The sequence below is a fragment of the Crocuta crocuta genome, unplaced genomic scaffold, assembly GCF_008692635.1.
Source record: "Crocuta crocuta isolate KB4526 unplaced genomic scaffold, BGI_CrCroc_1.0 scaffold290, whole genome shotgun sequence".
Lineage (NCBI taxonomy): Eukaryota > Metazoa > Chordata > Mammalia > Carnivora > Hyaenidae > Crocuta > Crocuta crocuta.
This window is the reverse complement of record NW_027527429.1, coordinates 407432-419058: the sequence shown is the minus strand read 5'-3', so window position 1 is coordinate 419058 and position 11627 is coordinate 407432. Positions and strand designations below refer to the sequence as shown.

At 42.0% G+C, this 11627-nt stretch overlaps 1 protein-coding gene across 3 annotated transcripts in view; it reads left to right on the top strand.

The window, feature by feature from the left end:
* SEPTIN2 (septin 2) overlaps nucleotides 1-11627 on the top strand; it is a 33603-nt gene that overhangs the window by 808 nt on the left and 21168 nt on the right. For 2 of the 3 annotated variants that reach the window (XM_077757286.1, XM_077757301.1), the window contains exons 2-3: nucleotides 7839-7868; nucleotides 9417-9537. In XM_077757286.1, coding sequence (XP_077613412.1) covers nucleotides 7860-7868; nucleotides 9417-9537 — 130 coding nt within the window. In that variant the 5' untranslated portion in view covers nucleotides 7839-7859. Of the gene's footprint in view, nucleotides 1-2211; nucleotides 2281-7838; nucleotides 7869-9416; nucleotides 9538-11627 lie in introns of those variants that run through there. The other variant, XM_077757296.1, reaches the window with a different exon arrangement.

The following is an 11627-nucleotide window of genomic DNA, read 5'->3' as shown; positions in this document are numbered from 1 at the left end:
GCCTCGACCCTGGCCGCCCTGGGGTCCCCGGCCCTCCCCCACCCTGCCCGTCCTGGGGTCGCCGGCCCTTCTCGGGCCCTCACGGCGGGATGTGTCCTGGAAGAACCCGGGGACTCCCTGCTCGTCCTGTGCAGAGTACACGGGACATTTCTCTCGAAAGTGGGCCTGGGGCGCTGGCGGTCGTGGTTGGGGAGGGAGAGTCCGGGCTGCGTCCCGTGGGGCGGGTTTCTGTCGCGGGGCCTGTCCCGTTGTCCGCCCCGCCGTCCTCTAGCAGGAGTAAGGCTCAACAAGTCCTCGTTGTCTTGTTCAGTTTCCGGGCGCTTCCTGTCCGCAGAGTAGAGCTGGGGCGAGGAGGAGGTGGTCCCAGCCCCGTGGACAGCCAGACGCGGAAGGATGGCGGTGGGGAGGGGCCGCCGTTCCCCGAGGGCCTGAGAGGAGGCGACCTGTGGCTGCCGTAGCTCTCAGTGAAGCTCAGCTCGGGTGGCCGCGGGACCCACAAGACCTGGCCACCTTTTACCTTTTTGGACTCATTTTTGTCAGCACCACCCCTGCCTCCTCTGCCCTCTTCCTCAGCTCCACAGACTCCTGACCCAGCGCCTTCAACTTTCAGTTCAAACCGTTGGGTATTTGTCCCCTTCGGTTTTGGCCCAAACCCTTCTTGCTGTCCGAAACCCAGTTACCTCCCCACCTTCTCCTGCTCTGTCCTTCAGGATCCGGCCCAGAGTAGATTTCCTGGGGCTGGATTCGGTGTATCAGCCTTTATTCTCTGGAGCAGCTTTCTCCTAGATGGTTAGTCTTTTGAGGGGCAGGAGATGTGTGTCTTCTCACCCTTCCGCGTTGGCCAGCACAGTGACCAGTGCTTAGTAAGTTCTCAAGTATTTCTTGAATGACTCAAATCATAGCGTCTCAAAATAAGTGTAATATTTTAGTAAGTGATACCGGATAGCGCAGGGGGTCACGAAAGCTGTGGTCTAGTGCTTGTAGCTTGAAGTCCCGCTATTTTCGGACTTTTCTTTGTATGCCCCTTTGTACACCCCCACTCACAGTGTGTACTGCTCTGTCAAATCTTAGCAAGACATGGCTGTGAAGGTGAGCCTGATGTTTTTTCCTGTTTTCCGCTTTGATATCTCGATTGACACAGAAGCCCAGTGTAGAGAACAAGGGCTTCTCAATCAGATCGTATTTGCATTCTGACTGCTTTTGAGCTACAGGCTGACCTAGGGAAATGGGGAGGGAAGGGGGGACCGCCCTCTGTCGTCATTCATAAGTGTGATTCAGGTCCTTTTATAAATTTCAAAACCAGAAACTTCTTCAAAAAAAAAGATGTTTTTTATTTTTTTTCCCAGAGAGATGGGAACGTCTTAACTCATTTGGCAGTGGAATTGGGTTGAAGCCATTTGATAGTCTGTATTTGTACCACTTCGTGCTGATGGTCACATATGCTACTGTAGAAAATAGGTTTGATTGTGGAATGTGCTGCCCCGGGAGCCTTTGAGGATGTCGTGGTGTATACCGTACAAGTACCTTCCTCCAATCCAAAGAATCTGAAGGCCGAACATTCCAAGAGCTCTGGATAAGAGATTATGGGTATTTGGGGTCCTATACTGCAGGGTCATCTTGAGGATTGGGGTAATGTATGTAAAAAATAAGAATAACATATCTGTGGTTGGACAGTCCATTAGTATAAATACCACTAACAAAAAAAAATTATGTGTATTGCCAAGAATCTAGTTTTATCCATCTGTTTTTCATCTTTTGTTTTGGAAAACTTGATTTGTTCACTGAATTGGGATGGGAGTATTGTTCTGTGGAAGCCATGTTCAACGAAAAAATATTTATTAAACAATTGCTAGCTTCTAGAATGAGCACAACCCAAAAGAATAAAATTTTCATTTGACCACATTGACTTTAGGAGAGCCAGTGGTCTGCACTCAGTGGTTTAAATTAATCACAGGGCTTGGCATCCTGTGTTGCTGGTTTTTCAAAAGTTCAACACTCCTCTTTCAACTTTTCATTTTATATTAGTTAGTTGTAACTTAACACTGTTAGAAACTCAGAGTGGATTCGAATTATATTTCAGGGAAAAAATGAACATGAACGAAGTAGGATATGGCAAGAAAAAATTGCCAAATTAAAGAATTCGTACCTGTTCTAATAATGGTATTCTCCATCTTCCCATATTTGTGCATCTGTAGAGCTCTTACATAGCAGGAAACTGGTAGAGAGCAGTGACAGTCCCCCTTTTCTCCTGTTGGAGCCTCCTCAGTCCTGTTCAACAGGGTAAGAGGGTAAGGTGAACACAGGCGGGCGGGAGGTACACCGTCTTCTGGGTGAGAACCCAGGCGGGGGCACAGGATTCCGTGAGAAGCAGGTCTGTGGAAGGCCACAGGAGACCCCCATGATAGTCCTGTGTGCTACTGGGTTGGTTTGAAATAAGATACATGTGATAGCTTATTATGAGGCAAGTGCTCATTCTTTTCTGTCCTTAGGTATTTATTCTTCCCTGTGAACTGAAGGTCACTTTATCCAGTCCATTAGGGAAAAAGCCACATTAGAATTCCACTTGGGATTGGACCACATTTATAAACTAATTTGGGAGAAATAAAAATGATTTGATTCACATTGGGCCTGTATTCTTTTTTCTAAATTTGTTCTTACGTGTTTGGTTGCTTTTTGTTTTAATTCCGTTGTAAATGGCATTTCTCCCCTATTTCCATTCCTTCATATTCATTACTACAATGGAAAAAAGTTATTGGGTATCTGTCTTATATCTAGCCACCTTACTAAATTATCTTCTGGAATTTTTGAACTATTTGTATTTTCTGTGTATTCAGTCTTATCAGTGAAAAAGGTTGTTTTTTGATTTTGTTGTTGCACTGAATTCTCACTAAACTTGTCAAAGTAGTGTTCGATAATCATGGTGAGATTGCAATGTGAAGATCTTGCTTGGGTCTGAACGCAAATGAACAACCAGAAACTGAGACTGTCAGAAATATAAGTGCTGACTGGGTATTATATTCCAAACTTGTTCATTTTCCTTATAATATTTGTCATTTTTTAAAGTATTTTTAGAAATAAGGGATTCATAATCAGGGATGAGGACAATGGCAGAGGGGATATTTGAAACAGACATTGAATTGATCATTCTTGAAGCTGGATGATGGATGGTATGTGGGGATTTTGTTCTGTTGTGTAAGTTTGGAATTTTTAATGTTTTAAAACAGTTATGGTAGTAGTGGACATCCCTGCCTAATTAGTAATTGTAATTTAAATAGATTTAGTATTCTTTATTGTTGAGAATAATATTTGACATTAATGTTTGGAGATACCCTAGATTATATTTAAGCAGTTTCCCTAGTTTTTTTTTATTAGAGTTAGTTGCTGAATTTTATCACATGACTTTTCAGTATCTACTCATATGTGGTTATTTCCTTTAGTTTGTTGTAATAGCTTTGTGTAGGTAGATGCTTTCGGTGTATTTCTGGAACCTAATTGCTAGCAAATATTTCATTGAGAATTTTTGCGTTTATATTCATGAGTGAGAGTGACATACTGCTATCTAGCCAGCATTTTTTCTTAGGTCTCTCTCTGGATTTGTGGTTGAAATTGTAGTGTCCTCATAAAAGAAATTATAGTGCTTTCCCTTTTTCTGTGGTGGCTTAAGTGACATGGGTGTTCTCTGTCTGGGATTGGATAGAACTCAGCTCTAATTCTGTCTGGTCTTGGTTCCCCCCCCTTTTTTTTCTTTCAATATTTGTTTATTTTGAGAGAGAGAGAGAGAGAGAGACAGCGCCTGAGCGGAGGAGGTGCAAAGAGAATCCCAAGCAGACCCCTCGCTGCCAGCACAGAGCCCAATGTGGGCTCCATCCCATGGTCTAAGAGATCATGACCTGGGCTGAGAAGAAAAGCCAGATGCTTAACCACCACCCAGGAGCCCTTGCATAGTAAAATTTCTGAGAAAATAAGAGTTGGATGCTTAACCGACGGCTTAACTGACTGAGCCACCCAGGCAGCCCCCATTTTCATTGGGAGATTTTATTCAGCTGTTGAGTGCTCTTCTAGTCAGGCTTTCCAGTTCTTGGTTCCACTTTGGTAATTTACAGTGTCTAGGAGATCATCCGTTTCTTCCAGATGTTCAGATTTGGGACCATTTTGATATACATCTCCTGAGTCTGTGATTATACCTTTTTTCAATATTTGCTCTTCTTTTTTCCTTAATTTTGTGAGGAATTTGTTTCAAAGAATTGGCTTTTGGATCTGTTTACGTTCTCTTGAGTTATTTCATTCATTTCTCCATATTGTGAGAATCGAATTTCTTTGTTTTCAGTGTTCTAATATGAAAATATCTAAAACCCAAATCCTTGTTTGAATCTATGAAGTCTTATCCCATAGATCTTGCTTTCGTTGTCTTTCTCCTGCTTTCTAGATATCTTGTGGTTTTGTTTTTGTTACCCTCGTTGATCCAAGGGTTATCCAGGAGTGTTCCAAATACTGGAGAGTTGTATCTTTTTTTCTCCTAGTTTTAACAGATCACGAGTTGAGAACATGAATTATAAAAATATATTTTAAGGGTTGCTTAAATTTTCTTCATAGTAGTTACGTGGTAATTTTAAAATTTTTTCTTTAGTTGCTCTTCTTCTCTCAACTCAAGATTCTGTATGTCAGTTCTAATTTATTGACTGTATTACTCCGTCCCCTGCCCTTGCTCATGTTATGCTTACTGAATCCATCATTCTGAGGGCTGCTGTTAAAGTCTCCCGCTTGTCTTTTAGTTTTACCATGTCACCTGGTATTTTTCTTAGTCTTTCCTTATGTATTCGTCTGCTGTAATGATTTGCATGTAGAAGTTTAGGAATGTTTTATCTTCTCTATCCTTTCATGATCTTGTTCTTAAACCTCACCCAGGCTGGTACCGCATGGCTCTCCTGCTCTGTGCTTTGGGGGGGGGGCTTTGAGCCTCTCCCTTTGTTGTCAGCATTTTTCCTAGTTTGTTTTAAGCATATTCTTCCACTTAATTATTGATTTTATTATTTTTTCTTTTTCCACAATTTTTCTGCCTTGATCAAGTTGCTATTCCCTGTTTTTCTCTTAATTTAGAGATTCTGCTCTGATTTTTCTTTAACAGGTTGCCTTTTCTCTTATAGTCATACTTCTGTATTTGAAAAAAAGATGTCAGCTCCTTCTTCTGCCAGGACCATCTGCATTCCATCTGACACTTCACATCTCCCTCTTGAATGTTTTACTTCTGTGTTCTCACTTCATACCCTCAACTCTTATGTAGTTTAATACAAATTCTGCATTATTAATACAATTTTCCCAGTATGTCCCTTTCTATTCAAGGGACCTTAATTCATTCCAGAGAGTTTGTGAATGTATGGACTCTGGTCTTTGTTCTTCTCAGGAAAACATTCTATTACTATTCTTTTTCTCCCTCTGTCCCTTTTTCACTTCCAAGAACTCTTATTGTTAACGAGGTAGATTGCCAAAGGGGCACCTGTTGGCTCAGGTCATGATGTCACAGTTCACGGGTTCAGGCTCCATATCAGGCTCTGACAGTGCAGAGCCTGCTTGGGATATTCTCTCTCTCTCTCTCTCTCTCTCTCTCTCTCTCTCTCTCAAGATAAATAGATTAGCTTTAAAAAAAAAAGTTGGGGGAAAAAAGGTAGATTGCCTAAATTGTTTCTCCAAGACTGTCTTTTTTTTTTTTTTACATTCATTTATTTTGAGAGAGACACAGAGAGTGAGCAGGGGAGGGACAGAGAGAGGGGGAGACACAGAATCTGAAGCAGCTCCAGGCTCTGAGCCGTCAGCACATAACTCGATGTGGGGATCAAACCCACAAACTGTGAGATCATGACCTGAGCTGAAATCGGATGCTTAACCAACTGAGCCACCCAAGCGCCCCTCCAAGACTGTCCATGATTTTCTTCTCTATATTTTTGCCTGTGTGTTAAGTTTTCTAATATTTGATCTTCCAAGTCAAATCTCAATTGTGACCATTTGTCAATTGAGCTACCAAAGTTTGAGTTTAAAAATCATGGTTTTTAAGTTCATAAGTTTTAAATAGTATACTTGCATCTTCGTTGTAGTGTTAACTAATTTTTTTGGCTCAGATTATTGCCTTCCCCCTCCTGCAGCTCTGCCTGTGGAGCTCTTCCTGGAGGCAGGGAGGTGGGGCCACTTGTCATCTCACTCCTGGGGTCCTCACGCTCAGGGATTCTGTTCTCCAGGCTTTTCCAGGATGCACTGTATTCCTTTCCTTGCCAGAAGGTTCTTCAGAATTCATCCCCTGCTTCTGTTCTTCCTAACGTCCCTACTCTCCTTTGCCTTAATTTCATGGCCTGGCTTGGAGCTGTCCACTCCTCTTCAGTCACTGGCCTTCCTCTTAGCCCAGGCCTTACCTGCTCCTCCCTTCTCAGCCGTAGACCCAGCACGGGAGCCCTCCGCTCCCCTCCGCCTCCCTTGTTCCAGTGGGACAGATGAGCTAAGGCTCCCAAGGGGCCACTAAGAGAGAGAACGAAGGCTGGCATCTTCTGTGAAGTAATACAACTCCTCCCGCCGTTGGCGTCAGTTAAAGCGTGCATGGGGGTACGGGAGCCTCATGTCTTCAGAGGTGGTTGGGAAATTTTCCACTCAGAAGGGAAACAGCGTGCAGGTTTCAGGAATGTTAAGGTTTGGGGGATGGGGAGGCAAGCAAGAAAGACCTAAGTTTCTAAGTTCCAGAGGGAATCAAATCTGACCGCATTCATCTCTCTTGACTTTGTTACCAAAGGTTAGCTGACAAGCCTCCATGTTCCCCAAAGGTTCAAGTCTTCTAAAATTCGTGTTAAAATTCCACCTATCTGGAAAACTACTGTCCCGCTCCTCCAGCACTCCAGTGCCTTCAGTCCTTTTCCCTTTACTTAAGAATATTGCTCTGTGTGCCCCATTGTCTAAAACTAGTTCTCATGGGGCGCCTGGGGTCTCAGTTGGTTAAGCGTCCAACTTCGGCTCAGGTCATGATCTCACGGTTTGTGGGTTCGAGCCCTGTGTCAGGCTCTGTGCTGACAGCTAGCTCAGAGCCTGGAGCTGCTTCAGATTCTGTGTCTCCCTCTCTCTGACCCTCCCCTGCTCACGCTGTGTGTCTGTCTCTTTCTCTGTCTCAGAAATAAATAAAAACATTAAAAAGTAAAAAATTTAAAAAAAAACTAGTTCTTAGGAGCTCAGGGAGCCTCCCAGCAGCAGACAGTGTTCTATAAGTGTCCTTTCCTTGTTGAAAGTTTTCGAAGAGAGAAAGGAAATTACATAATTCCAGAGGTCCTGAGATTTTGTCTTTTTCTCTTACTGTGTCCCTGGTGCTTAGCATATAATCAGTACTAGAAAAAAGTATAGGGGCACCTGGGTGGCTCAGTCGGTTTAGCGTCCGACTTCAGCTCAGGTCATGATCTCACAGTTTGTGGGTTTGATCCCCGCGTCGGGCTCTGTGCTTACAGCTCAGAGCCTGGAGCCTGCTTCAGATTCTGTGTCTCTCTGCCCCTCCCCTGCTCATGCTCTGTTTCTGTTTCTTAATAATAAATGTTAAAAAAATTTTTTTAGAAAAAAGTTTAGACTTTGTTGGAAATAAGGAACGTCTATGTGTATACATACAGTGGGTTGGCTTAATTGACCTGATTTTTCATATCTAATTTTTAATGAGGTGATAATTTCCTCGTTTCTGTAATTTGATACAATTGACAAGTAAAACAGGAGCAGTTGATGCTTTAGGTGTAAGTCTGTTTACATGTCAGTTCATACTAAATTAAATGTGTGTGTGTACATACGTGCATATATGTATATGTGGTGTTTTTTTTTTTTAACAGATTGAGAAAACTTCACTGAAGATGTCTAAGGTAAGAGATCATACTTTTCATGTATCTACGGTATAAGGAGAAATTCCTGTGTTTTCAAACTGTTTATAGTCCTGATTTATATGACTCATTTAAATTTTTTTTTTTTTTTTAATTTATTTTTGAGAGAGGGTGCACACGCACAAGCAGGGGAGGGTCAGAGAGAGAGGGAGACACAGAATCTGAAGCAGCTCCAGGCTCTGAGCTGTCAGCACAGAGCCCATCGCGGGGCTCAAATTCACAAGCCATGAGATTATGACTTGAGTGGAAGTCGGATGCTTAACCGACTGAGCCACCCGCATGCCCCTATGTGACCCAGTTTTAATATGACTGATATATTTGACTCGTTGAGGCAATATGTAATTTAATTGACATTCTAAAAACTTTGAGCTTTCTTTTTTTAGAGTTCTAATTTGTTTCTAAGTACGTCAGTAACAATCCATTTAGCCTCCTTTACATCATTTTCAGAATACCAATCAAATAATAATTTAAATTCTAGTCATTATCATCACAAAACTAACAGGGCTCTTAGACTTGATAAATTGGCTTATATTACCTCTTGCAGGTTAGCCCAGAGCCCTGAAATAAATTAGTTTTGAAAGACAGGCTGAGAAAAGCAGAACTTGTGGTTAAAATTGCCAGATTATTATTTTCCTTTGCCTTTTATTTTTTAGTGTTTCGGTGTTCATTACTATCTGATGTATAATTGCCGTGTTAATTTTAACTTTTTAGGCAAGTATGACTGTGGAACACTGATGAGGAAAAAAGCAAATAAAAATTAACCATAATTCCATCACCTAGAAATAACCACTAGTAACATTTTGTGAATGTTCTTTTTACATGTGCGTGTGTGTGCATGTGAATATACATTTCCAAAATATAATCCTAAAGGAAAAATACTATCTTATGCCTTACCTGTTACAATTAATAAGGCAGTTGATGTATCTTTTCTCGATTTCCTTACATTTTTAGTATGCTCTGCCCAGATTCTATAGCTTTAATGTACTTTATTGTATCTCCAGTTTATTCCACCTGCCGAGGAATAGTGATGCTTCATTCTCCTTGGCTGTGATCCGTTTTTCATTCCTTGTCTTCTCTTTGGTGTTTGAAGCCCGATGCTCACACCCCACCCCTAAATTGCCTGCCTCACCCTTGGCCTCTGTGTTGGCATAGAGCTAGGAATGAACGAGAGACATGGCTTGTTCCTGAACACTTTTCACAAATGCAGCACCTCTGATCCCTAGAAGGACTGACTTTTAGAAGCCATTCTTCTGCTAAGTTTGTTCCCTGAAACCACTTTCAGCTGTGGTATTACTTTGTAAGTTTGACTGATTTTCCGGCATGCGATAATACTGGATTGGTTTACTCTTTTTAAAAAATGTTGAACAAATACCACCAGTTTTCTGATATAGGTGACCGTTTGCAGGTGTGGATTTTAATTTGGGGGAACTAGTGATACCTGTCTATGCCACAGGTTTGATTATATCTTAAAAGCAACTAATAAGGTATTTGTACTGTTTTTTTTTTCTTTTTTGTAAAATCTTATTTTAGCAACAACCAACTCAGTTTATAAATCCAGAAACACCTGGCTATGTCGGATTTGCAAACCTTCCCAATCAAGTTCACCGAAAATCAGTGAAAAAAGGTTTTGAATTCACGCTAATGGTGGTCGGTAAGAAATTAACTTACACCTTCAAGCTTATTAAATAATGAAGTTATCTTCCCTTCCCAACCTTTAGGGTATAATAGTGTGACCTGTAAAGTCAAAGGGAATATTCCTTTATTGTCAGGATCAGATAACTGGAGAATTTGAAAAAAAATCTTGAGCAAATTTTTCTGAAGGGTAGAATCTTAATTTTTCTGCCATTTCCTTATTTGTATGTGGTGGAAGTTTTCACTTATTGTGCCAGTGAGCCTCCAAAATGGCCCCGGTGATCCTTGCCTCCTGGTATTTGTGGTACTTTCTAGCCCCTTCCCACATTGAGTAGGGCTTACCCATATAGACAGTAGAACATGGCAGAAATGAACATGTAGGACTTCAAGATTGGGTCATAAGAGACACTGCAGCCTGCCCCTTGGCTTTTCTTGAATCACTCACCTTGGGGGGTGCCAGTTGCCATGGTGGGAGGACCCTTCACTAGCCTTACAGAGAAGTCCCACAGGGCAGGGAGCTTAGGGCTGCCGGTTGCTGTGTGTAAACTGTTCTAGACCTTTCCTAATAAAGTTATAAACAAGCCTTGAAGGATCAAGCTGATTAAAAAATTAGCGACTTGTCAGGACAAAACCCATCATTCATTCAAGAAGGAAATCAAAATCCAGTTTACAGTGTAATATTTACAGTTGCCATCATCCAGTAACAAGTTACAAATGCAAAGAAGCAAAACAACGTGGCACACACATAACCAAAGAGAGACATCAGGTAAACAGACCTGGCAATGACAGAGATGATAGAATTAGTGAACAAGATCTTTTACTGTTTTAAATGTGCTCCTGGTACCTAAAGGGGAGCGTCAATATAAGAGGGAAACAAAGCAATCAAAAGAACTTAAATGGAACTTTTAGAGATTAAATTTATTTCTCACAGACCTAACAGCAGATTATATACTGAAGAGAAAGGGCAATACGAAGCATCCAGACATCAAGTAGAATAAATAAAGAAAAGCACACCGGTGCACACAGTAAACAGTTGGCGAAAAGCACAGATAAAAGGAAAAATCTTACACGCAGGTCGGCGGGGAGTGGTGGGGGAGGGAAGAGCACGTTACACGCAGAGGACCAAAGGTGAAAAGGGCCACTGACTTGTCAGGTAGCAGCCATGTGAGATGATAGTTTAAAAGTACTGAAAGAATAAAACCATCAGCTTAGAATTCTGAATTCACCAAAAATTACCATGAAAAATGGAGATTTAAAAAAAAGATGAAATACAAATGTTTTTAGGTAAAACCTGACAGAATTTGTCACTGTCAGATCTACACAAAAAGAAATTTAACTGGGTTCTTCAGGGTGACAGAAAAGGCATAGCACTGGAAATGGCAAGTGTGTTGGTAAATGTAAAAAACACTTTTCTTGGCTCCTCATTTTTTTAAAACATAACTTCAGGGCAAAGTTAACAGTGTGTAACGCGGGATGAGATGTGCCCGGGTAGCAAGGAGGGTAGCGCAGGCCGGGAAGGCACTGGCTCATGGAGTGTTACCTAAGCGAGGGATCCTGCGTTAGTGGGGCGAGTCATCCCCTCTGGAGCAGCCACTGTGAAAGTGAAACCAGGGTTTGGCTAAAAGCCAATAGGTTTGATAAAATAGAACGCAAAACCTGTTCACTCCAGAAGGCAGCAAAAGAGACAAGAGATGAGACCAGTGGAGAGAGGGCAGCACCCTAACAGAAGGGGCGTAGTCGTGACCGGGACAAGTCAGAGGCAGAGAGTCGGAGCCCGAATGGCCAGGATGGAAAATCACGCAAAGCCCAACCAGGGGAAACCGGACGCGGCTGCATTGATACAGGACAGTAGACCTTATGTCTAGTACCTGCATATTCCCAGAGGTGAAGAAGGGTGTATCCTGATGATGCAGGGCTCAGTTCAAAACAACATCATTTTAAATGTATGTGCACTTAACAGTGGGGCTCGATAACGCACGATGCAGAATCTGAAAGGAGAAAGATGAATCTGTAAGATTTACCCGACTGATGTTGAGAGCACTGTGTGCTGAGAAACGCCAAAGTATACATTCTTTTCAAGTGCATGTAGAGGATTCACCTTCAATACTC